The following is a 27,958-nucleotide window of genomic DNA, read 5'->3' as shown; positions in this document are numbered from 1 at the left end:
CAAGCACTGCTTTGAGTTCTTGAAGCACCCGCAGCACTCAGCTCTCCATGGCACTCATCAGTGCCCCACTGTGGTGCTTGCAAAAAGCAGAGGTGCAGATGTACTGACTGAACTCTGCTAAACCAGGGAAATTCCAAGGGCTCAGACCTTGGGAGGGAGCTGACATGTGAAAGCATAGGATAGTTTATTTAGTGGGACACTGCGAGCTTGTAGTTAAGAGACTTCTACCAGTGCCATAGGAAGATCAACTGTCACATGGAACAGTAACCAACAAAAATGACTAGAAACTGAAATGACAGCACTGTATTATCTCACAGCAGCCTAACTGCACCTCGCTCTTCCACCTGCAGTGCTTCAAGTGCATGAAAGGCAATGTGGCTACTGAAACACTGACCTTTCAGCTCTCTCTCCTAGTAATGAGAAAAGGTACTTCTTGTAATGAGAGAAGTACTTCCAAGTACGTTACTGATGGAACATCTCTTGAAAAAAATAAAAGAAAAAGCAAGAACATTCAGACTTGGAAAAGAGGAGTGGATCCACCAGTTATGCGAGTCACTTAAAAAATAGCTTAATTTCTTTTAAGTTGCACATGCAATTCAATATAAATTATTTCCCAATTTTCTCCTACACACCAACAACACAGATGCTGAAATCACTAGTTCAGACCTTGAAATAAGATGGTGAGATTTTTTTTTCCCTCATAAGCAACATTCTTAAGATTTTGTAGCAGTGCAATCCAAAATCCCCATATAAAACTTGGGAAGTGACTGTGAACACAGCAGAAAGCATTATCAGTTCCTTCTATCAGTTGTGATGACGAATAAGCAAGGTTAGCATTCTCCAGCAGTCACTTGGGAACATATTTCAGATACACACTGATGTAGAACAGACCATAAACCATGTAGCGTAACGTAACAAGCGACACCTACTATTAACTAGTGCTACCAACAAAAAGGATGCTTGGGAAAGAAAACTCACAAGCACCGCGTTAAATCTCCTGTCAAAAGCATCTGGATCCCACTGCAAGCAAAACAATTGCATACGGATCTTAACTCCCTCTGCTGTTCCCTCCCGTCTCAGCAGAGCAGAAGAATTTATCTGGCACATTGTTCCTCACGCTGCCCAAGAAGGTCACCCATTGTTCCTAGGCCTCCTTTTCACATCTCAGGACTAAGTGGGTCAAGCCACTGCCACGCTCCACTTCATCTTTGACTTCATTCTCAACTCACATATCTCCCCACCCTTCTCCCTTAATGCCATTCACAAAAATCACAGGCTCTGAATGGATTTGCTCCGTGAACGCCAGCTGCATGAGCTCTCCTCTGGGTGCTCACACCCAGCCCACAACCCACTGATTACACTGATGAACTTGGTCATCCAGGATTTCTGAGATTGAAGATTAACTTTGGCTGAAGTGTAAATCCAGACTGCAGAACTGCCTGCATTCCTGTGTCCAAATGATATCTGATCAGTTTTTCATGTATTCAAAACAGGGAGAAAAAAAAAAAGTGTACGTACATACACCTTTTTCCAGCCAAGGACAACATTGCATACATTTTCCAACGTGATTACACGGTTCCAAACTCCAACCTAATCAGTGCACAGACCTCAACTGATTTCTGGTATTATATATATTTACATGGGTATTTTACAACATCACTTTTTGCAGCCACGAAAGCATTACCATCAGCAGTGCTAAAACACCTACCCCCTGCAGCTGCCCTGCTCATCTTACAACTGCTCCTGACTGTGCCATCTACAAGCTGCTGCTTAAAGCAGGAGTCTCGCAATGACTTTATGTGGAATAAATGTTAATACATTTATGTAAAGACAGTTTACTGTGCTGTACTGAGACAGAAATGAAAAAAGCACCAGAGATTAAATTAACAGTCAGGACAAATTAGTCCCCGAAGCCTCCTGCTGTTATTGCCACTGTCTGATACAGACCCTTCTGCCATCCTCTGTAGCCTGTACCCCACCTCTCAGGAAGATCAGACAATTCTAATGACATGGTTACAACAGAAAAATCACCAACCTCAAAAACACAAAAGCTATCTCAAACCAGGCCATAAATGCTCTTAGAAATAAATAAAAATACTCTATACATCCATAGGACCTATAATGACAATTAATTTCATTAATTAAAACCCAATAACAATTATTGTCTTCTTGAAATCAAGAGTTCACTCATTAAGCCTAAAACTCCCTATAAAAAGGCCATTTTATATATAGTAATAATTTAAATATCACTTCAGTATTCAATGTTAATTTCTGCAATGTTATCTCCTCTAAAATGTGTTATGTGTATATTGTACATACATGACAAACCAACATAAAGATCCCCTGCAGATCAGCGCACTGTACGAGTGACTTGGTATCACATACGTGTAAATAAACAGAACCTGCTGGCTTCCCAGAATTCTAAAGCAACGTTCCCCTCTGTGTCAGCGCTGCTGCTGTTTGACAGACGTTGTCTACTGCATCAGATGCTTCAGTTCCCAGACTGTCGCACACCAGGAATAAACACAAGAATCACAAATGCATTTCGTTTGTGTTTTAAGGCTCCAGTGAAGTTGATAAACAAACAGCTTTTGCTGAAAGGAGCTGTCTCACTTTTCCAGTAATACCAAACCAAGTACCCAGCACCAATCCAGTGCCACTTCTGGGAGCTCATCTTCCAGAAAATCAGATATTGCTGTGATGAGAAAAGGAGCAGAGAAAATGCAAGGGGGCAGTGGGTTACATCCATCTAGGACATAGGAAGACGTGGACAAAACTGGCTACTTCAACAGCTTCTTGTTGTTAGCTCAGAGTGAAGTCACAGAAGTTACTGCACAACTCTGCCTAGCTACGAAGAGTCTAAGCAGCACAAAAGAGAGATCCTCACATTAAATTGAAGCTTTCAGTTTTTACAGATATAATGCACTCACATCTAATTACTACACAGTATCTTAAGAACAACTTCTGTTTGCATGGCCATGGTTAACACAATCTGTCACAGAATGCAGGCAATGCTTTGTAATATTTCATTGTACCAATAGCAAGACAGCGAGATGAGGCACAGGGTTTGAGCTACAGACTGATTTCCACCTGTACCTCCAGCTGCCCTCAGTCACGCTGCAGTGATTAGATACGCTGTAAGAAGAAGTTGCCACCCCATCTCCTCTCCACTTGCTCATTACCTTCAAATCTCCCAGCATAACTGCATGTTTAGTCACTTCCTAACCCAGTTCTGTCAAAATGATTCCCGTTAGAAAATCTGTGTTTCAGCTTAACTCAGATTATTCTTGACAGAAGTTGTTTAGCCGACGACTATAAATGCAAGTACCAGAAGATCTGAGAACATCGTAACCTTTAACGCTGGGAGAGGAAACAGCAGTGAGTGAGTGCAGACAGTTACCCCTTTCCATGCTTCTCCTGCTGCGAGAGAATCATACCCATCAGCCAAAGTCAGCCTGCCCCATCACTGAAAGCTGTACATCAAGGCTGGCAACTTTCAGTGAAACCAGAAGTCAAACACTGCGCTCACCTTATCATCTCAAAGTGTCATCACCAACAGTTCTGAAATTACTTAATTGCTTCCCATGTATTACTGATGTGAACAGTGTCTATGTTTTTACTTGTTATATGATAAATAAGGTGGAAAACAATCCACAAAAGGCAGCACCAACTTATTGGCACGTGAAATATAACACTGACAAGAACAGTACTAGTTATAACGATCATCTCACCTTTTGTTAACAGGCTTCTCATCCTTGTCATAGGGTCTTAGGAACCATTTTCCAATTCTCACGAAGTTTTTATCCATCAAGCACCTAGAAAATAATTACATCAACAATTACTAGTTACATCCTAAGATGTAATTAAAAGCAGTCTTGGAAGACAGTAAACAGAAGGAGATAAAACAGTTGGTCTTCCCTCATTCCAAAACCAATTCAGCAGCTCTGGGTTCAGAGCTCCACGTAAATTCCCCACACTGGTCACAGTCACTGTGCAGTTCCATGACACAGGCACTAATGCAGATATCCACGCACACATTCTGCCCTTCTCTTTGACTGAATCTCTTCTCTTCCACACCATCCTTTTTTTGCTGAATGATGCATTGCCTTATTTTTAAACCCCCCCTTCTTGAATAAAGACCATTAGCAGAACGTGTTCTTTTCTATACTGCATTTCTCTGCAACTCCATGACAAAGAGCACACATTCCTGTATGTGTCACATGAAAATGACAGTATAAACTAGCAACGGAATATGAATGACAGGAAATTATGTTAACCCAAAATTAACAATGAACCATTTTCTATTCACATGACCCACAGCATTATTTCAGGCCTTGTAACTATGATAGTGTTTCCTCTCTCAGAAAACCCCTCTGCAGCAAAACATACTGCCAGGAATGGTGGGCTCTGTGGCTTTGAAAAAAGTAGGGAGAATCCAAAGTGATGAATAATCAGTTTAGGCTGATGAGCTGAAGATGCGCTTGATGACCTTCTACATCCACCTGTACCTATAAATCCCACATGCAATACACCAAAACACTTTAAGCACACTGTGCATTAATCACGACAAGTTTTGAAAACAAGAAACTGGTTGGTTGTTGCTAGCAGTTCATATTACAACATGATTACAAATTACAGGCAATATATAAGCTTTCTCTTTGTGTTTCACACCCAAATACCATTCCATTCCCTGGATAGAAGAAGGACACCTCTCCATTCCTCAGAGTTCTCCAACCATTTATTTCTCTTGCAATTGTAACAGATGAACCAAAAGGAATCACACCATGTGATCCAAGAAAGCACATTCTTCCAAACTTAGAAAAACTGTGTTGTATATTTTAAAAGCACATCTAAACCAGATAGGAAATGGAACAACATAGTTTCCAGCCTGTTCCTAATTCTTTTGTATAAACTTTTCAGAAATTAAAACCGGGCCGAAGAATATTCTAAATACACCATTTCTCTATTCGAGTAAAAATAATCCACTCCAATTGAGTATTTCAATATCCTAAACTGAATTTGGAAGCTAAACCACCAAAGATCTGAAGACACTGCTCTTTTGCTGGCAGGAAAGAAGAAATTCTTCAGTGTTTCCCTAGGAAAGAGCTGCTGTCTGAAAGCCTTTCGCTGTCAGCACACTTCATAAAAACAAAGGAAGTAGGGTTTATATCAGATGCCTAAAGAAAAGAATCTGTACTAGCAAGAAGTATAATTTTAAGCCCCCCACCCCCCCATACACTTTTCATGCCACATCATCATGTCTCAGGACAGCGGGCTTAACTGCCTCAAGCGAATGCTAATTTCCCAGAAGACAATCTTCATGGGCAAAGTTGGCCTTAAAAATGAGCCATCCCTCACACACGCTGAGATGAACCTCAGCTTGTTCAAGGCATAATCCGATATGAAACGCAAAGCGTGATTGCAGAGACACAGATTTCAAAGATTTGGCCGAGTGAACAATTAATGACAGCATTGAATTAGGTTTTGCTCCATAAGCACTCAGCAGTAACTGGAGCCCTTAGCACTAAGCCATAACAATGAACTTGAGTTAAAAAAAAAAATGCTGGTCATAAACCCAGATAAGTATACACTTAAAAGCAGTTATTTAATCACATGGAAACATAAAATACTCTGAACTCTCTGGCTTGTTCCTCTCGTTAAGACTGAGTGCTATTTTCTTCTCAAGTAGCACAGCTATTAAAACATTGCACTGCCACTTGACCTCCTGTATTTCTGACTTTACTTTTCTAAAATAAAATGATCTGATGAGGGCATACAAACGATTATAAAATAGCACTGAATACTAGTATGTAATACTACTATTATTTCCTCAGATCTTCTCAACATTTTCTGAGCAGGAAGGCAGCAAGCTGCTGGGGACAGCAGGCAGCACCGCTATGCCGCCCCAGGGCTATGGAGCTTCAGGGCAGGCTGACAGCAGCCTGCAGTGTTTCTGCACACTCTATCATAGCCAACAGAGGTTCAGCTCTGGGGATCTTTATTTGTATTTCCTGCCGATCAATGGGAGCTTCTGATCGATGATTTGGGTACTTAGGAAACAAAAATAAAGCCTCCTCCCCTTCCCAGTCTCAGCCTTCTCCCAGCCCTGCACAGCCCCAATAACCACACCTTCACCTGGGCATAAGGCTCAGAAATCTGTGCCTTGATTTATTTATTCAGGCTGGAAGTAAGATAGCTAACAGATAGATATTTGGTCATCCACCTCTGCAGTCACCTTGACAACATGTGCATTATAAAACTTACAACTAACGGCCTCTGGCCCAGACCAGAGCAGGCTGCACAAGGAGCAGGTCACCACAGAGAGAGGCACATGACAGCCTCAGCCATTGGGCAAGAGGGTAAGTCTGGGGCTCCAGGGCACCCATAGATGCTCCAAGAAGCACCCAAGGGTGTGTGTTGACCAACAGAATGCCAACAACCACTGCTGAAAGAAAGGATGCCCAGGGATGTTCTCTCAGCTGAAACAGAAATGATATTACGAGATAGAAATATAAATGATACTACTCTGCCAACCCCTCTCAGTACAGCCTGTTGCTGCTGCTGATGTTTTCTTCACACATTCTACTCCACGAGGTTCAAGTGTTGCAAGAAATAAGAACATCCATTAAGAGCCCAACTTTAAAGACTGCAGGATGGAAACCAGAGATCAACAAGCATGTGCAAAATGCATTTTTCACTCCACAAAGTGACAACAGAACTTGCGACCATTCGAAACTGAGAATGGAATTCTTGTGATTTTATTCACTGGTTTTTATTTGCTTTAAGCAGTCTGCTACTTATATTAAAATCCCCCAAAAGAGCAATGAAACAGGAAATAAGAAGTACAACGTCTGGTCCTGTACCTGTGTATGCTCATAGGAGTTAATGTGCTATGGGCACAAACAGGTACTGATCTCCAAGGGGACACTGTTACTATGCTCATGGAAACACAGCCTCAGGAACATAATGCAAATCTGATTACTAGTAAGCAGATCAAAGCAAACAGGATGCTAAATGAGACAAGATGAAAGTGTTTTCAATTAGCTTACTTTCCGAGAAAAACATGTCTTGCTACATCCTGCAAATAAACTATAACACAGTGGTACAAGAAAGATGCGTTCTATTTTATTATTCAAAAAGTGGGGGGGAAAGTTTAATGACACTTAAACCTGAGATCTAAAAATACATAAAAAGAACTGAAATGTAACATAGGAAGATGGTGAAGACCTGAGGAACTGCAACATCAGAGAAGGAATGAAATGCACAAGTCTAGCTGCAGTGTCAAACACTGAAGGACGAACAAAGAAGCTTGTCTTCAGCATAAGAGCTGCTAGCTGGCTTAAGGGAAAAAAAGCTTCAAGTATCCTAACTAATCACAGAATAACTGTAGCCAAACTATATACATATAATGAAGACAAAAGAAAGCAATGTTAGATCACACTAGGGCAGCCAGAACTGTGAAACCACCCCCTGAATATTGTGTACAAATTGAGCCAAGTGGTAACATGCCTGTCATTAGGATGATTGGAGGAACGGAGTTAAGGTCTTTTAGTAACAGCTGTTAAGATGTGCATTATTTAATCTCAAAGGGGTCAGGGATCAGATATAATTATACTCTGTAAACACTCCTCTCTAAAAACTTTTTAACCTTTTGAAACAGCTCCCCGGCATGAACACAAGCAGACAAACGTATTGATGTTACTTGTACGAGTATTTAGTCTGCACAGCCCTTTATGATGCATTACCAGGCTAATTGACTTCAGAAATCCATTTCTCTCTCATTTCTGTAGTGAACTTCTACTTCTAAAAAAAATCCATGTTAAGATCGATAATAATATAAATGGTACATAAACATCTTGAATTTTGGTCAATGCAAAAATGAAACATTCGAGTGCAATAAAGTGTTTCTTACCTTTCCAGAAGGTTATGAATCGCTTTGAAGAGCAGGGTCCTACACTCATAGGAAAGACCATTCTCCCACAGTCCTTCTTCCACCACTACAAAACAAACAAACATCAACATGCTCAGAACAGAGAACAGACATTTGCACTAAACATAACTCCAACAGCTTTAATTCCCCATAGCAGCATGTTTTGTGAAGTTATTTCAACCGCTGAACGCTTTGCCAAAGGACATGTAAATGTTACTAGCTAAAGACAACAACTTTGAATTTCAATGGTGGGGGGAAAATAAAACAACAAAGGCAACAAAACTCCATAAAAGCAAACATTTGTTGGTAGGAAAGGATTCAATATTAAAAGCAGGGGGTGAAGAACTCATGATCATACTGTGCCACAACTGCTGACAGACCCTTTGGAATTTCTATGCTGATGGAGACAAGAAGAAACAAAGTGAATCATTAAAGGTTTTAAAATCTATTTACACAACTTAAAAGCATTGAAGAACTCTACTGAACTTTCACAGTCACGCTCAAGTGAGGTTCCTCCACTCCAGTGACTGATAATATTACAGTGAAAATGTACAGCAGTTTTTTCTTCCAAACTAAAATCTGAAAACTTGATCTCACAACTGCAGAGATTTATGGGAGTAGAAAACACTACTGATATCTCACAGCCGAGTGCAGCATAAACTGCTCACTGGAGTGAGGACATGAAGGATGCACAAACCTCAGTGATACTTGCTGTCCTTATGGCACTGATGCTGAATTCCAGAACTACCATGAGTAAAAGGCAATCTGTACCAGGATCTGCACCTCCTGGCTGCAAAAAGATTTAACCTCTGCCAGAGTAAATGCAAACTGTGAAATAACCTTGTCAAAGAAAGTGGATTTGTTATTTGAGTTCTGTCATCTCAACTGATTAGGAATACCCTGTCCATTGTTTGAAATGCAGAGAAAATTTGGCAACATGATACAGACTGAATCCTTAATGGCCCTCCTTGGCCAACTGAAAGGATGGAACTGTCCAACAACACATCTACCATGCAGAGATTATCATCTACCTACAGCTTACTCTAAACTTTTTCCTCTATAAAAAATGTTAGCATTGCCAACAGTCTCCAAACTGCAGCTTCCAAGCCCCCAAAACACATCAACATTTGGTATTCTGCTTCTCGCAGTAACCTTAAGGTACACAGCTGTGAACACAGGATGTTATGATACACGCATGTTGGTAACGGTATCTCTCTCCTTGTACAGACTGAACACCTTAGCACCCATGTCACCCTACTGAATACTGCACCCCAAAACTGAACCACTCTAAAGTACACCAGCTAAGAAGTTACATGCTAAGGCATGAGGGATACCACAATCCGATTTCATTTCTGTGAAGATCCATGTTTCAATAAAGTTCAGTTTTTCAGACATTATCAGGAAATGGGTAGAACTTCTAATATCAGGCAAAACAAACTTATTACACAGCACTGGGCAGTGCTCAAGTTTCAACTAATCCCATCAGAGCATCAGGTGCCAGAAACAAGTACTGTATCTGCCTTAAGAACCTCATGCAAAATGAGAGACAAGAATGTACTCCATACTTTCCTAGGGAACTTCTTGCAGCCAGTTCTGACGTTCCCAATCACAGATCACTATCCCTCTTTTTTTTTTTTTCCAGTCCGAGGTACACACAACAGAATGAATGGGACTCAAAGAAGAGCTCTTTCCACCTCTCAAAACTGCTTGAATTTTGCCATTATCTCCAGAAGAAATAAGATCAGATTGTACTGCTTTGTGCTTTACAAGATAAAACCAACACAACCCTACAGAACATTGCTATCAATTCGCAAGGTGCTTGACATTACCGGTGTTCTCTTTGCCCCATGAGCTGTGCCTGCTACAGATTTTCTGCAGCCCTGCTCCTCTGCCATCACCTCTCTCCACACAGTGACCCAGCCGTGTTCCTGTTACACTATGCTCAGGAGAAGGTCTGGCTGTGCAGGGCGGCACACGTCATAGTTTTTCACTCATAAGGTGGTGACGCACTGGAACAGGTTGCCCAAGGAGGCTGTGGATGCCCCATCCCTGCAGGCATTCAAGGCCAGGCTGGATGTGGCTCTGGGCAGCCTGGGCTGCTGGTTGTCGACCCTGCACACAGCAGGGGGTTGAAACTGGATGATCTTTGAGGTCCTTTTCAACCCAGGACATTCTATGATGTCGTTATAGACGCTTTCCTATACAATAAATGGTGGCCAGGGGGATCAGATCTGCAGCATGGCACTTTCCTGCACTCCAGCTTCCTGATTCACTCTTCATCACACAAAGCCTTAAATAACTGCAACAGATCACAACTCCAAATTGCAAACGGAGAGCGGTGATAAGCTTGGCAAAGTGCTATGGCTTACACGATCTGCACCATTTGCAAGGTTTCTCACACTGTAACAATATATTTAGATTTTAGCAGTGGAATATTTTAAATTCCTTACACAGATTGAAGACTAGGAAATAATTGTTGCTGTCTGTCTGTCTACACAATGGTTTGTAAGGCTCTCAAGACTGCTTTCAACCTGAGCCCCCAGGAGTCTTTCAGCACTGCCTGGCAATGTTCTCAGGCCCACAGCTACAGAAAGCAGGTGCTGTACGGTTCAGAAACATATCTGCACCAAGTACCCATATCCTGTCCTAAATATACGTCCTGTTATCAGAGAAGAAAAATTTCTCTTCAGAGGCAGCCAATATGACATTAGAAATTAGGGCAGGAGCCAAGCAAAGACTGGGTAAAAGAAAAAGCACAAGAGAGCAGGTGCCTACTGCCCTGCTGCTTCTGCCATGGAAATGAGAGTGTGCAGAAGCAGCAAATCCAGTGGGACAAAACTGCCCAATAGTTGCTTTAGAAGGCAGTGCCAGGCAAGTGGAACCAAGCAGTCTCTAATGGCTCTGTGTTGCTCCTTCCAGCTCCAATAACTAACGTGGTCACCACCTTAAACATTCCATTTCTTCAATAGCTTTAAAAATACCAGAGCATCAGAACAATAGACAGTGTCCAGTCCTCACAATAGCATAAAATTACCTCCTTAGTAGAGCATTAAATATCTATACTGTTCTTAGAGTCTACACTACCTGGGTAGATAAAGCCATTGCTGAACTATCTGTTACACAGATAAGCAACTGCAGCATGTGTTTGTTTGAAGTGAAATAAGTTCCCAAAATAAACAACTAAATCTATAACTAAATCTATTATTACTCAGTCTCTAAAAATCTGGATTCTGAGGGGAAAAAAAAGGAAGATACTACGATGCTATCTCTGCCATTTACTTGATGCCTATAAACTGCCCCTACTACATCGTTCTCACCATACACTCTTAGAATTCAGCAAGGATAAAAAAGCTGAAGAAGCATATGGATCCTAAGAGAAGTGTGAATTTTTCAGCTTCTTAAAGTGTTTTGAGATAGCCTGTTTCCTACGAGAACATTCTGTTCATATCCAGAGAGGCCTCATTGCTGCAATCCACAAAAGCAAAGAAAGTGAAAAGGTAAACAGCCATTAGAACTCACGTAGGAAAGCTGAATCTTTTGTGATGCTTTATTAACTGTTACAATGGCAAAAAATAATTCTGTGCAAACTGACAGGGCGCTGTGAAGGAAGAAGAAAAGCTCCAGCAGGGCACCTGCTGATCCCCATCCTCCAAGGCACAAGTGCTTACAGGAAGGTCAGAAACCTCCTTCATATACCCGAAAGAAAATAGAACGCACTGCTTCCCAAACACAGAGTCCCATAGAGAACAAACTTCTCATTACCGAGACATTAATAACAAAACCCAAAAAGCAACAAGGCACGTTTGACATTCACTGGAAGCGATGATGATTGAGCTGCTCAATATCTGCCACTCAGTGCAGAATGGCAATTCATCAGCAATCTTCACGTAATGCTCTTAAATATGTTTGTTATCATTTTTTAATCACTTTGTTTCTATTAGCTCCAAAAATGAACAGGACATTTGTTCTGATGTTCATATATCAAATTAAAAGCAAGCACGGTGATTTAGACTCACATTGTCAATATATAATTTAAGCATATATTAACGAGCAACTTAGCGCGTTTGGAGCCTTTTATTTTCAGACTCCAGACATTAACGTCTTCAAAGCATCCAGCGACTTTTCTGAAGCCAGCCACGCTCTCAGAAAAGAGCCATTATAAAAATTTCAAGGAGAAAAGTCACAGCAAAATATCAAAGCAAATACTTCAATAATTTTAGGTCTCCCAGCAGAGACACTGCAAAGATAATAAGATCTCTGTTCTGCTTCAGTGACCAAACTGACATATTTTACTTAAAAGAAACAGAGGAAGGAAGGAGAAAAAGCAAGTTGAGGCTGCACTGGCACGGCACAGATAGTTATACCTTTAAGAAACTCAGCCACCCACATTTTAATAATTCAGGTCACACCGCCTTATGCAGTTTAAAAGTAGAATTAGTTTCAAAGAACACATATTTCCTCAGAGCTATGTTACATATTTCCTTTTAATGTATCGTATTGCAGCAACAGCTGAAACGAACGTCTAGACATCAAAAACAGTCTTTATTCCCACCTACTGCTTTTTTACCTCAGGCATCAAAACTAATGAAACCTATTATCCAGAACACTGAGCTCAGTAACCACATTGGCCACTGCAAATATGAAAAAACACTCTGGGACGGGGCCAGTTATTCAGCCATTAAAATTACTGAAAATCAATTTCTTGCTGCACGCTGCAGAAATACTGATAGATTAAAGCAGGACGCATGGGACAAGGAGATTACTTGGAGGGAAGATTACAGTGTCAAACTGCTGAGGACAGGGAGTTACTCGGCTACTTGGGATTCCTATTCAGAGCAGTGCCCGTTCCCTGGGACTCTCTGGTATTTTATCTGAGCATCATGAAGTATGAAGAGCGTGGCTCTCCTCCCACACGTGGACGTAGTTGCCAAACAATTCAAACAAAATCAGAAATTCAATTACTAAAACCAAGCATTTCATTTTTCAATTCTTATTAACTGTGGTCTTCAAACAGTATTTCAAAGAGCAACCAGCATTTCTTCTAAAGAATTGAGTTGAAAGAGTAACAGAGTGATGCAATTGTACATTAATTCTGAAAAACTATATTACTCCCATAAAAATCCAATTAAATGCAATGCTATTGATTGATCATTGTTATACTGCCATTGATCACCTTGTAAAATCTGTGTCTGAAGTCATTAGAGATTAAATTGACTTATTGCTAAATCAGATTCAACCCACTTAGAGATCTAATTTCCTTGCGCTGCTTATGATCGTAGGGAAATTGTACTGCTTACTCTGACAGAACGGGGAATCCATCTTGGCACAGCCTGAAGTCAATTCATCAGCCAAAGAGAACCAACACAGATGAAACGCTCGCTGCAATGATCCATTTGTCTTAATCTATTTACATACAGAACTTATCAGGAGGTCCATCTACACGCGGGGTCCATCCAAGGAGTGCTCAAGACTGGAGATGCCAGCTCAGCATCCATTACCACGTGAGCACCACCCTGCAGCCCCAAGAAGGGAACACCAGTGGGGGCTGCTGCTCACACACAGCCCAACTCTGCATTGTTACAGCCAACAAGTTGCTGTGTAAAAATGAGCATTTTCTAGCAGAGCCAAAGACCACAAAAAGAAAATCAGTGCAACAGTTGCTGGATATGACAGGAATACTACAGCGTTTTAGGTGTTGCACACTGAAACAGGAATTAGCATAATAACTATCTATTAAAAAAAAAAACAGATGGTAGGTAAGTATCTGCACTTAGTGTTAGCACTAATTCAAAGCAGCACTTTCTTCATTTCCCCACCTTTTTTTTTTTTTTTTAAACAAGCTATTGATTAAATCTTAAATAATCCCCTCTTCCTCTCCCACACTTACATGTTCCTCCACACTTGCATGGTCTTCTCTGTTTTTGTTTGTTTGGTCAGACATCACAGACCAGATATTTAGGGGATGCTGAGCATCATGGTTATCAACGTGCTGTTCCACAGCCCCAGGAGCAAACTGCACCCCTAGGATGCCCAGTACCTCCTTGTCCTACAGATGGTCATTTCTAAGTACTCTAAAATAAAGGCCAATATCCAGCTCCTCCAAAACCAAAGTTACAATCCATGAAGTCAGTATAAACATTTCAGCTTTCCATGTAGGAGTGAAGAACAAGTTGTGCAGCTCACTTCAGAGACGTGCTTCCAAACAGAATGGTTCCGTTTGCTGTGTGGTTTTGCTTTGGATGCCTTTTACAGTCACTAGTGCTATCCCAAGAAAGACCACAAGGAACATAAAGAGGGCACAATTTTTAAGCTGTTTACACTGTCCTGTGTAAAACCTGCTCTCACACTCTATAAAACCCCACCAAATCCCTAATCTAAAAGGTTTTGTTTACTCCCTCCCCCTTTTTTATTTTGGGTAGTTTAACTTTAAAACTACCTCATATTTGTCATAAAGGCTCTTTTCTAGAGACAAAAAGCCAAAACCCAATTCCCAACATGACCATAGTGAAGATGACCTACAAGGATGGAGGGATGTCCGGCGCCTTGGCTGTGGGTGTCATACACACTAATAGAATCACCGAGGTTGGAAAGAACTTCTAAGATCAACCAGTTTAACCATCCACCTAGCACCAATATGTCCCACTACACTACATCTCAGTACAACATCTAAACACTTCTCAAACACCTCCAGGGACAGTGACTCCACCACCTCCCTGGGCAGCCCATTCCATTCCCTGACCACTTCTGGGCAGATTCCCACATTTCCTCCCATATCTCTGAACTTTTCACTTTCCATTACATCTAACTTCCCTCCGCAGTATTTTGTCACAAGATAAATAAAAAGTAGTTTTCTCAGAGAATCCTAGAAGCAAGCCAAAGGAACCTCCCAGAGAGCCATCTCTACACCCTCCAAATTTCTCATTTTTTCCTTCCTTTGCTCCCATTTTCCTCTTCCTTTGCTCCCATTTTCAGTGACTTCCAGCAGCCCTCATTTCCCAAACAGGCTGCAGCTCCCCCACGTCTGCCTTTTGATCTGTTCAGGTTCAAAGAAAATAAAACTACCAAATTATATCTGCATCAGTGAACCCTTCCTCCCTGCACTGTTCAAACAGAATGGGGGGCTCTCTTTCTTCTCAAGATATTTTTATGCTACCCATACACCTGGCAGAGGGGCTCCGCTGGATGCAAGGGGAGCACAAGGATAGGGGAGCTGGCATCTGCACAAGAATGCCAAGGTGTTCCTAGAAAAAAACAGCTCATGTTAATCTCTGCCCGGAAAGGGAAAGGAACCACAAGTCTGCCCAGACACACAAAGTCAATGCACAGCTCAAGCCACAGGATCCCATTTGGAACCACAGCCCTGACCTGGTTGGACTGAGTGATCCTGTGGGTCTTTTCCAACCCTTCCATTCTATGAAACACAGACCTTCCCCCTCCCCCCATCCAGCTCTCCTAGGCACAACCCCATCAGTGTTCCCAGGCACCCCACAGCCAGTGCCACCCACGGGGTCCATCCAGGGCTGCCCCTGGCTGAGGCCACTGCACTCACAGCCACAAGGACACAGAAGTATGAGATGCCAGGAAAAGATGGAGAGAGAACACAGCAACTTCATGCAGCCTTTCAGTTCTTACACATCACTGGGGCTCAGGCATTCCTGCTGTACAACTACTGCATGTGCAGACAGGAAAAATATCATCGCCCTTAAGGAAGTCAGCTTGCTGCTGAAGTTTATTTTCAGCTTTACAACATGCTTATAGGCTGCCACAGTCTTTAACTGATAATTTACAGTTAAGGAAAGAAAAACAGGGAAGTTGTTTGAATGAAACCAGCAGTGCTGGGTGCTCCTCCTGCTGTCTGTACCACTGTGACATTCCCATCCTGGCAGCGTGCTTTTATATTTAACCAGTATGAGGATTTCAATTATCCAAAATCTGAGTTCATTCTTTTGCATAATAATTGAAGTTGTGCCCATTTTCTTCCTATTTCACACTTCCTGCAATAGCTGAACTACTTACAGCCTGTATTACTATTTCCTTTCTCTTCCTTTATGCTTTTAATCTGATGCTAATAGAAAAGACTTCCCAATGGAAGTTGTAACACCACTACATTTTGATTTAATTAAGGAATACAGGAGACTATTATAAGGTATCTTCCCATTCTAATGGCAAATCAAGTCATGTAGACACATAACGGATGGCTGCAGGAGCAAACCGCAGCACGAATCCCATAACACACAGAACATCCATGCTAAGCCTTCCTCCTATTTTCAAAACGAGTTGCTCAAACATCTGCTTCTTGCTTACACACCACTTGAAAACAGTGTTTTGAAGCTTATTTTGCTGTTTTTCCTACCTAGCTTCTGGAGCTCACTATAATACTCCACACAGCGAAGTATGAAATTGGCTTTCAAATTTGTTTACTGAAAAACTTGAAGGAGAAGTTAAAGCAATTTCACTTGAAAAAACAACACAGCCAAGCAAAGCAAGAGAAGCACATCTCCAGAACGCTGCCCACCCCCCCAAGTACACCAGGAGAAAGTAATTGAAAATAAGTGAGAATAAATTTATCCCTGCTGGCACCGTTGTTGTTTTGTTCATTTGTTTGAAGAAGCAAAGCCAAGTGATAGGTTTAGCTATAATCTCTGTGCATACTTGAGGAGCAGAAGTCTAATTCAGCCACATATAGCCCAGCAGCACTGCGAGGATGCACTGCTCAGATACAATGCTGTCCTGTGGTGCACCTCCAGAACCAACTGTAAGGGGTACGTGTGCCCTGGTGGTGCAGTGGTAGGAATGCCGCTTGCAACACTGGAGGCCCAGGTTCGAATCCCCCTGTGGCGCAAGTGGTAGAAGTGCCGCTCTGCTACACAAGAGGCTCGAAGCCCAGCGGTTGGACTCGATGATCTCTAAGGTCCCTTCCAACCCGCACGAGACTATGATACTATGATACTATGATATTTCTGTTCTGAAATAAAAAGGATTACAGGAAAACAAAACCAAAGTGGCATAACTTAGTTCCAATGCAGTACAAAGCACTGTAGATAGGAAAAAAACCCCACAACTGGAACTACTGTAGTTTGAATTCATTGTGGAAACACACGGATCCTTAGAAATATGCACAATTACAAACTAAGCATCAAGTTATTTTCCATGTTTCCATTGGAGCTCACTGCTGATTCTGCAATGCAAATGTAAGATGCTGTTCACTTTACAGTCTGTTGCCATGGATATTAATGTGATGTCATAAATTGTTAAATCTTCATTGCAGAAACAAGACGAACTCGTCGAAGAAAGCCAACTTAAGAACAAGCAACTCCCATACAAATCTCAAACAGAACATGTATGCCTCAATTGAGAACTGAGGAATGCTTCTCTACATTAAAGACCACTACTTCATTAAAGCCTACACCCATTTTGTTTTACTGGACTGCTACCTGCACAGAGGAACCTCCCAGCACCAAATACAACAGGATTTGAGCTCACCTTGTTGTCATGGCTGAGAATACCTCAGATGTTTCCGAGTTCATACCTTACTGTCAGGTACTGAGCACCCACCCAGCAATGCCTATTGAACTCCTTCCTCCTTCTCCTCTTATTTAAGCTATTTTTTGACTTGCTGATTACACTTACTGTATTAAAATGAGGCACAACAGAAGCATGGAAATTGCAAGGACTTCACGTCTGCAAAATCAGGTTTGCACATTGCCCTTGCATTACTGCATACATGCTTCTAAATTTTTGCTCTTCAAGGACTCCAGGAACAGAGAGAAAATTTGTCTTTGTTTTATTAAGGTAGCAGTTAAGATTAGAAGTTAATCTACTTTATCTGTATATACGTGCAAAGACGGAAGGAACGAGTAATTTAGCTCAGATAGAAATACAGTGCAGTACAAAGCACACCCAGACTTCACAAGCAGTTTACATCTTTTAGGATGAAGAGAAATCGGGATTTTACTCATTTTCAATTAGTCAAACCCTCGTTTAATCTTTTTCCCAAACAGTTTAGCTTTTCTCCAAGTGGTTTTGATTAAGCCAAGACAGCCCACAGCAACTGGGGAACAAGCATGCACTTCTGCCCATGGACACCTGCCAGCAATACTCTACATGGGATGTAGGCCTCTCACATGGCTCAGGATGCAGCCCCCAGCCCTTCTGGTGCCACCTCAGCCCCCAGGACAGAGAAGAGCCACCCAGAGATGCAGCTGGCACTTCTGCACATTGAGCTGTTGTGCTGCCAGCCCAAGCCTACACACAGTGTTCCATGCCCAGTGGGGAAACCCAGGGCCTCTCAGTGCCCCTCAGTTCAGTCAAGAGAAGCCTCAGAACTGTCCTACTTCTCTCTGGTCTTAGGGAATATTCTATTATCCAAGCCCATGAATTCAGTGATGAGAAACTTAATGTTGTAAAATGTTAAAGTGTTCCCACCCTCTTCAAACTTACTTGAATTCCACATGAAAATCCATACCCTTCCATTCAGATTGGCCATCCAATATTTATACTGGTTCAGAAAACAGGACAGATCTGATCCTTCATGATTTAAGATTATTTTCCCTAGTCTTATCTGTAGCTCCTGCTTTCCTGTTCAATCTAATGAGGAGACAACCTTTTCCCTGCAGTATCTCTGCACTTTGCTCTCCATCATCGTTCATTAAATACTTTTTTGTTCCTATGCCCCCAGCACTTATGGGGAAAGGAGAACACACAAAGAGGGGTAATATATAAAGAAGCACTTGCTATTCAAATCTCTCTAAACCTCAAATGGCTACTTAGTAGCTGAATAAAAGTAGTAACAAATCTTTTTTTTTCCTGACATCTTAGAACTGAGAAAGTTATTCCACAGCTATGACTTTCCTGGTCTCTGGGAGATACTCTAACACCTCATCATACCTGACCACCTCACTTGCTACATACAAAGAACAGCAACTCCTCAGATCCAACAGGGAGCACAGCCCACACAGCAAGGTGTGCCTCAAGGATCTCCCACTGGCATCAATGCTGAGTGCATCAGGTGTGCTGCAGTGCTCTGATTGGGGCAGCTGCATGCTGTGCTCCTGCTCCTGGTTTTAATTCATTAGCTCGAGGGCAGCTCCATAACAGCCATCTCTGTGGCAGATGGAATAGTTCTCTGGATACTGCAAACAACGGATGGAAGAAAAGTGTCCCATAGAAAAATACAACTGAGGAAAAGAGGGTCAGCCTTGGAGCCCTGCCTTCCACCCACCAGCCTCACAACCACATACTGAAATCAAGGGTGCAGACCCATGTTAATTTCTTGCTTTCAAGCCACTGTTCACTGGGACATCAAGCCTGTTTACTTAGATTCCTAGGTGCTGTATGTGGTTACTTAAGTAGTGCCACAACACCAGGATGAACTCAGCCACACTGGCAAGCTCCAAACAGCTCAGCAACAGGGAATAATATGAGAATGGATCCTCCCTCAAGGAAAAGCCTATCCCTCCTGTAACGCCACATACTTAGAGTCCAAGGTCCAAGGGTAATAAAAAGCAGGTGGGCTTACATGGTAGCCTCCAAGCTCATGGGAACACAGTGAAGACAATGCTGAAACACCAGAAACAAATGGAACTGAATAAGATGTGTGTGACCATCTGAGGGACAGGGGGCAAAGTGATCCTTGCTCACAGCAGTACCCCATGCTCAGCCATGGCCTGCAGCTCCTGTGCTCAGAGCGCTGCCAGGCATCCAGCCCAGGGTCTCACTGGACACATGAGACTTTGCTGCCATCAGAGCTGACGTGGTGGTCCCAGCAGTCCCCTCGTGCCCCACTCAGGCTGGCCACACAGACCATGTCACTGCTCATCAGCTCACACTGCAGCCGGGGGGGTTGCGACCTTCTGTGCTCGCTGTGGGCTGCAGCCTCTTTTCAAGGGCATCAGCCCAAACCTGCTCCAGGAATTTCACAAGCAATTCAGACAGGGATCATTTCCAAATGCAGGACAAAAATAAATAAATAAATAGAATAATCTGCTGTCAGAATGTCAGAATCAAGATACTGTAATGGATGTAATTTTCCTTTTCTGTCATGGATCTTAATGACAAAGAAATAAGTACATCTTCAGCTACATACCCAATAGACTGCCTGTGTGAACCGTACCTGCTCTTCACATAGGCAAAACTCAGCTGAATTTACATTAAAAAAGAATAAGTTATTCACTCAGTACATGCCTACAGCCAAACTGAAATTCTCACCTACTAATTTCAGAAGCAAAAAAGCCACCCCCGAACTGGCATCACCATGTTATGGACATAACAAGCAACTCCTACTATCACTGCTAAATAACTCTCACAAAGCTCTGTTTAACTGTAAATTAACAATGAGAAGTCCCCATCTGAAACCCAATGTCAGGCTGGCATCCCCGCTCCGCTGGATCTGCCTTGGCCAATGCACTGCACTGCCCTGTAACATTTAAACGATCTGACAGCAAAGGAGGCTGCCAGCCAAAAAGCGCCAGGAGGCCGAGCTCTGCTTCTTTTTCCCCCCAAGGAGAATCTAAAGGAACCAGAAACATATCCTGTTTGGAAATCTGCTACAGTACATGCACTCTAATCTGGTCCAAAGCAATTATCAAACATAACCAACAGATCAATCAGTGATTAACACCACTGATAATTACGCTTATTCTGTTACTCCTTCTTCCTCGAATGTTGGAGATTTACACAACCTGTAAGGCCTTTGTCTTTAAGCAGAGAACCTTACAGTTATTCCAAATAGCTGCAGTAACTTTTTACCACAAACTCAATTCTGCAAATGAAGACTTCACTAACATTTTGCAGAAAGGATATCGAGAAGCAGAATGATCTTAACTTTACACATAAGCAATACTTAAGATATTTAATCGTTATTATCATCATTGCATAGAAGCATTAGCACATTCAAATGGTCAATATGCAGCTTGTTCCTAAAATTATAGAGGATCTCTATAGAGCAAATATCTAAAATAACTGAACCACTTCTACCCTGAGTTAAGAAAGCAAACCAAGTCATTACTGCCAGCATTAACCCTGCATTTCCTAAACTGATTCTCAGCGACAGTAGTGGTGAGCTTCATCAATGACTTTAGAAAGGAGTTCAGATCAGATTAGCGGGGATAATGCTGGACAGTTATGTACATTTATGCAATATTTAAGTCACCCAAATTACTGACCTTACCAGAACTGTGCTACAAAATGCATGAAGTTCCTACCTTTAAGCCTGAGAAATAATTTCATCCAAATCTGGTACCATAAGAGACAGACAAATTACTTAACAAGTACTTAACTTCCACTTGAATATCTTTCAGCAGAAAGTAAAACTCACGCTGTGATAGGAAAACAAGTTTGATAAAGCAGCATTTTATACCTAAAATTCTCCCAATCCCTGACAAATTTGCAATGAATTCTCAGCAAATCTGTAAGGCAATGTATACATGATGTTCTCACTGCTGTCATCTTTTGCATTTCACAAGAACTGCTTTGAACGTCTTTTCTTTTGACAAGGTGTCATAGGAATGATATATTTATTCTGTATTTAAGAAAAATCTCCCCCACTCATCTCACTCTTGGTCTCTATATATTTTAAAATGCCTTCTAACACACCATCAGTTACAAATTAGCCCCAAAGACTTAAAAGTTGCTGCGCTGTTCCACTGCACGCTGCCAGCATTAGCTCAAGATATCTCTGGCAGATGCACTTGGCATCTACACTTGTGCAGAAACCATCCTCACAGACTTTACTACATTGGAAATGCTAAGGCCCTAATTGCAGAATTAGGATAGCAGCTCCTTACCCCAGCCATTCCAGAGGCACAAGGCCATGCTCTCTCCTGACCCACATTCCCAGCCGAGGACAACTTACATCAGCACTAACACAGAGTTGTTCATTCACACCAGAGATATTTAGGGGAAAAAGCATAGTTGTATGCATAGTAATACTTGGAAGATAATTGAGGAGGCAGATGCTTATGAAATACAAATGGCTTAAATCCCCACTTTGGCCTTTAAAGGTGCCTCCACACACCTCATTTCTGTTTCAGGATTCTAGGTTGGTGCTTTCCAGCATGAGTTCCATTGAGGACAGCACTCAGTGCCCATGTCTGTTAGCAGGAGACACTGCCCTGACACCAAATGGATGACAGGACAGGATGCCAAAAGCAAAGCCCTGACAAGATTAATCAAAGTTTCTTTGAACTTACAGTTTACTTAATTCTCAGCAACTCTTACAAGTCATCAACTCAAAACAGCAGCGATGCATTTCTGTAACAAGCTCAGCCAAACACCATCTGCCCTGCAACATGGGTATTTGAGATGACCAACCCCATTACAAGTCATTATGAAATGAGAAAGGGATTAAGTCTGAGTTTAAGTGATGTGCTACAGCAAAGAATTATTCACCTACTTTGCTAAATGCTTCAAGAGGAACGCTTTGAAAGCAGAGGTACCTGAGATGCTGGTGTATAAGGAGAGGTGTACTAAACAAGCTCACTTACAAACAAGTTGGAGAAACAGCTTTACACAAGGAACTTAACTAAGCTTAACTAAGAGGAAAAATTAACTACTGTTTATTTTTACCCTTCAAATCAAGAAAGAAGTGGAAGTGACAGACATCATCCAATAGCTCTTTATTAAATGCCATGCTGCAAAGGAAGGTGTATGCATGTCTGTTTACACACACATCTAAACAAAAAAAGATCTTTTACTCTCCACCACTATTAAATATATTGAATTGATTTTCAAATAGATTCAAGAAAATATTACACAATGCTCTATAAGCACTTAAATTCTAAAAACATACTTTATGTACTCATACTGCTTAGGAAAGATACCTTCAAAACTCAGATATTCACATCAAACTTGTCTGCTGGAACCTTGCAACGCACAAAGGCTTTTCAATGGAAGCTGTTAATTTAGTACTGGCAGCCTGCCCAGTGGATACCAGAATACATTTTAATCCAAACAACAGAACGGGAGGGAGGAAGCTCAAAAGCAATTTCAAATCTATCAAGATTGAAATATTACCTCAATACAATAACAACATTTTCACTTTGGGAGTTCTGCCAAAAAAGAATAGTTGCCCTACAGCAACTATTGCTCTTTGCTATGTTATTTTTAACATACCTTATGGATGCTAGCTGTCTTTTGAGCAGCTCAAGATGGAAGTTAGAACAGGGGGATTCAGCATCTACAAGAGCCACAGGCAAACGTGTCTGGAAGATCCCACCTGCAGATCCCTGACAAGAAGCATCCCTCCACCAGCCAAAAAGCTGCTGCCACCCCATCCTCAAGACTGACTCGGGAACTACAGAGTAAGAATACAGTCCCACTTACTGGCACACCTGCCTTGAAACAAGTGGAGTCAATTTTACAGCCACTAGTCGTACAAACACAGCACCTGAAGCTAAGCAGTAAATTGAAGATACTCAATCCAGAGAATTGAATATCAATATCTGCTCTCCATGCAGAACATGGCAGAGTATGTTGTAAGCCACCCCAATGGGCACGAGCATCACTCAAAGTGCCAACAGCAAAATACACTGCAAAGACAAGGTTTTTTTAACAATAAAACTAAATGCTGCTGCAACTGTATTTACAAGCAACAGTTCTTATTTTTAACTCCCAGTTTGATTAAATTTAACTAATTATCTTTTTTCTTTCTTTTTTTTTGATAGCTAAATTAGCAGGAAAAAGTCCAACAGAACTAAGAGAAAAGGTTTCAGATAAGTGTGCTGTTGTAGCAGTGTGCATTTATCTTTCCTTGAGCATTAGAGAGGTTTTGCTGTTCACGGATCAGTTATTTATAGCTCATCTGGGCAGCATCCACATCTTTAATTCCATAACAGCTTTCCTTGCCTTTTGAATTAAAAATTGAACTTTACTCCAACTAATTTTCAAGGGGAAAGCATTAAATGTGCCACATCCTGTTCTTTGTTTCAAGGCAGCAGTGTGAAATAATGTAAAGAGCTGGCACAGCCCTGATGATTACTGCATATTTCATTAAGACTCCAACACTCTTTGTCCCACTTAAAGGCTGACTGCATGCTTTCAGCCATATGGAGTTAGTTAAGTAGGCCCTGGGATTAAATACTTTGAGAAATCTACAACATATACCAACTGCAGACAATTCTCAGTACTGTGATTATTAAAGTTGCTTTTTCTTTCTTTTTTTAATGCCTTTAGAAGTAATCAACCATATCTTGAATGTCAAAAGGCCTTGACTTTTCAAAAGGTGTTAAAGAGATGCAACTGATTATAAGCAGGGCTCACAACAAGCAACCAGAACTATAACAGGCTGTATGTAATTTTGAACATCTTTTTAACTAATTAATTTAAAATCAGAAATCAGTTGTCTTTACTAAAGTCAAAACACGTAGCTATGAGGTGATTCACTCACTCCCAGCCGCTTGTCTTAACAATAAGCTCCTGCAAACCTAGTTATTCTTTGCTGTGCATCTCCTTAGTAAAGCTTCCCAGCAATTTAAATGTGCTGAGTCCCATTCTGGCTCTGCAACACGGACAAATGTTCCGCCCCAGATGGGTTTGTGGCCAAAACCATTTCACTTGGGGCCCATGGGAGACCACCTTACAAACACAGGCTGTAAGGAACGCAGCACCCTGCCCATAGTCAGCCACCATCCTGTCCTCCTCTCCAGGCACTACAGGACTGTTTAGTTACACAGTTCCAAACAGACAAAATAATCATATAATTTGTGTACCACATTTAGTAAAGGAAGACATGATAACATAACCATCCAACCTGGCTTTGATCACCTGCATAGAGGGTGGTATTCTACACTGTTCTGGGCAACCCATTCTACAATGCCCCCATCCTCCTCACCCTGCCCATCCCTTCAAAAATGCTCACAGCCTTCAACTGTACTACTCCAGTTGTGCAGAGCATCACACTATGCTTCCGTGATAGCAACCAGGTTGCAGATTTCCATATTCACAACAGTCTCCACCTCTTCCCACTGATTTCTCATGCTGCATGCATTTGTGTAGAAGGTCTTCACCCAAGCTATCAGTTGGATTACCTTCTTGGTGGAGCCACTAAAATTCCTTTCAGACAAATCTGAGGGTTTTTTTCCTGCTGTTTCCAGTCTTTTTTTTTTTCCCCCTTCCTCCTGCTTCCCTGGCTCTTCTGTTAATCAGAACTACGGCTCCTTCCCCCACCACATCTAGCTTAAACCTTTAGTGATCATCCCAGCCAGCTCGCTGCCCAGAACATCTTTGCCCTTCTGGTCAGTTGCATTCATTTCATGACCCTATGTTCAGTCTGTTAAAGGTGCACAGTAAACCACAGTAAACAAAACCCTGAGCCTGACACCATCCCTGCAGCCATTCATTCAACTGCTTCATTCTCTTCTTCCTTCCCAGGTCCCCGTCCCCAACCAGGAGGACTGAAGAGAACACTACTGACTCCTCCAACATCTTTCCAAGGGACATAAAATCTTCTTCAGTACGTTGTGATTTTCTACAGCAGGAGGGGATAGTAGTCCTCCAGATTCATCATACCCAGTAGCCTCTTCCTGCTGTCCTGAGTGAGTGCATGGCCCCAGCAGGCAGCAAACTTCCCCAGAGAAATTAATTGGGCACAAGTGAGAAGGGAGAGGACAAGGAAAAAACCTCTGACTCCAAAAAAAACGGTGCAAGGAAAACCCCAGAACAGAACAACATCTAACAGAAGAAAAACACCATCTATAATTGCCTGAATCCACGTAGTTGAAAGAAATGTTTTCCTTCTTCTCATTAATTTCAATGTAAATTGCAGCACTTTTGAAAAATTAACATTATAACATCCCAGTAGAGTAGTGCTGCATACATTCATCAGCATACACAACACAACATCATAATCGAGTAACTCTGATTTAGAAGCAGCCCATTTTCAACAGCTGAAATGAGAATCTGATTATTTAACCACAGAGGATTTCTGCCTTGTTCTCACTCTGGCAGGTTGTTGGTAATACTAATAGAGGATAATTAAAACTCTTCAGTTTAGAGTTAAACATCTTTATATTCAGCAAATCTTGCACCTCTTCCATCTTGTTCATCCAGAACATTCAGAAGATGCATAAAATCCAAGAAACCTGAACACATTTCATTTTAAAAGTTGGGTTTCTTTTTAGACTTAGAAAATACAACGTCCAGTGAAATGGATTTTGTGCCAGCAACAAGAAGGTGTCGTCTTTAGGATGTGTTAAAACTAAGAGAAGTTACATGTACCTAAATGCAGTTCAACTGAGCTTGTTTTCAGAGAAGTGGGTGGAGATTTTCTTCCTCCACGTTATTCATCCTATTCAAAATGGCCAGAGAGGAGAAACTTCTCCGAAATTATTCCATAACAATCAAAATACTCAGGAATGATGCTGACAAGTGTCAGGTGTTCCAATACCGTGCAATTCAGATCAGCATATACGCTACGTTAAATAATTCCACCAAAGGGAGTTCAGTGCTGTTATCTTACTTGGTGGCTAATTATAGATAGTCCCAGTATCATAATGGATATTTAAAAGCAAAAGTAAAGAATTTTATGCAGAAAAACAACACTTACAGCATATGCAAAAGCCAGTTTGAGAGCAAGCACAGAATTAGCAATACAGATATTTTTTCAAGTTTGACAGTTAAGCCTTCTGTGCTTGTCATGCATATGCCACATTAGAAAAAATAATATTCTTATGTAGTAGTGAACACATGTTTATTTAATGGCATCTGCCCAGAGGGATGATGTATTTTCTAGTTAGCATTCCCAGAACTGCTTCTATCAAACCAAATCAAGTATGAAATATCTGGGTTAAAAATTATCTGGAATGGTTTGATTTTCAAAAAACAAAAGACCTTTTGTTGGCTTTTTAGAATTCAAAACCACTTTCTTTCTTTGCTGCCATTTCCTATGCAGCACAATAACCAGACCTGAAGAGACGCAGAGTAGCTTATTATAAAAGTATTTTTTAAATACTGTAGCATTCATGATCAGAAAATAAGGTTTCAAGCAATATACTGTAGTTTTATTCTGTCATTCCCTCAAGTCGCACTAAATATCCTGTTTTATCCACATCCTTAAGCCAGAGTTGCAAGGAAATAGAAACTCGAATAGAAATGAAAACATTTTTGCTTGCCTTTGTCTTGCACTTAGAGTGAGTTTTTCTGCATTTGTTTTGGATGCTTTGTTTAGTTTGGGGGCAGGGTGGCGGTTTTGTTTTTACTAAGCATTTTTGTTCTGTTTTTCCACAAAGCAATGGAATATTTTCTGCTCTGAGTATTTGTTCAAGCAAATAAACACAGCTCAGAAGAAGCTTGTGGTTCCAGACTTATTCCCCTGGCAGATCTCTTAAACTCGTAGGAAGCATTGGGCAGGGCTCTGTAAGTAAATAAAAATGAGAAATCCTTTATTTCATTTGTTTCCCTCTTGTTTGTTGAGCTCACAACTTTATAAACACTCAAGCTTCCAAAGTCAGCACCACTGCCTACAAACACCACGCAGAACCATTTCATTCACCTTAACAACAAACCAGCAAGACTGGCACACAGCATGTCTAAGAGACCAGGAATTAAAGATGCGATGGAACAACTTAAAACATAATGGAGTCTGGGGCTTTAAATAACAGATTCAAATCTGACTGAAACAAGTGACAGAGCCCAAAGAACTATGAAACCCTGCACTGCACTGTTCCATCAGCAACAGCACACCATACAGCACCCATCCAAGTGAGCTGCCAGGCTGGACAGCTATTGAGAGCTTCATATTTCTGCAATTCATTACAGCCAGCTCCAAACCAGGTAAACATCCATAGCTACCATTTGTCCACTTAGCAAATTCAGAGTCCTCATTTAATGAAATGAAAATTTATCTGAATTCTGATCCATAATATTTTGGCATAGAACATCACCAATTACTTCCATATTTGGACAGAAGTTAAAGTCAGCAGGCAAAGTGATTGATGTTTACTGCATGAGATTCCTCACGGGAATTCAGGCACACCCTGAGCCTAACTACATTCGAGCTGCAACATCAGACCAAAGGGAAAGCCGACATTCAGC

The 27,958-nt window shown here is 41.4% G+C and overlaps 1 protein-coding gene across 3 annotated transcripts in view; it reads right to left on the bottom strand.

The window, feature by feature from the left end:
* Window positions 1-27,958, bottom strand: part of MED13L (mediator complex subunit 13L) — a 164,263-nt gene that overhangs the window by 78,692 nt on the left and 57,613 nt on the right. For all 3 annotated transcript variants that reach the window (XR_001558545.2, XM_015878154.2, XM_015878156.2), the window contains 2 exons: window positions 7,913-7,997; window positions 3,732-3,815 (listed from right to left, as the gene is read on the bottom strand). Coding sequence is in view for 2 of the 3 variants with exons in the window: in XM_015878154.2 (XP_015733640.1) it covers window positions 3,732-3,815; window positions 7,913-7,997 (169 nt within the window). In the remaining variant the exon portion in view is untranslated. The remainder of the gene's footprint in view (window positions 1-3,731; window positions 3,816-7,912; window positions 7,998-27,958) is intronic.

Source organism: Coturnix japonica, chromosome 15 (genome assembly GCF_001577835.2).
Source record: "Coturnix japonica isolate 7356 chromosome 15, Coturnix japonica 2.1, whole genome shotgun sequence".
Taxonomy (NCBI): domain Eukaryota; kingdom Metazoa; phylum Chordata; class Aves; order Galliformes; family Phasianidae; genus Coturnix; species Coturnix japonica.
The sequence above is the reverse complement of the archived record's forward strand: the minus strand, read 5'-3'. Positions and strand labels throughout refer to the sequence as shown.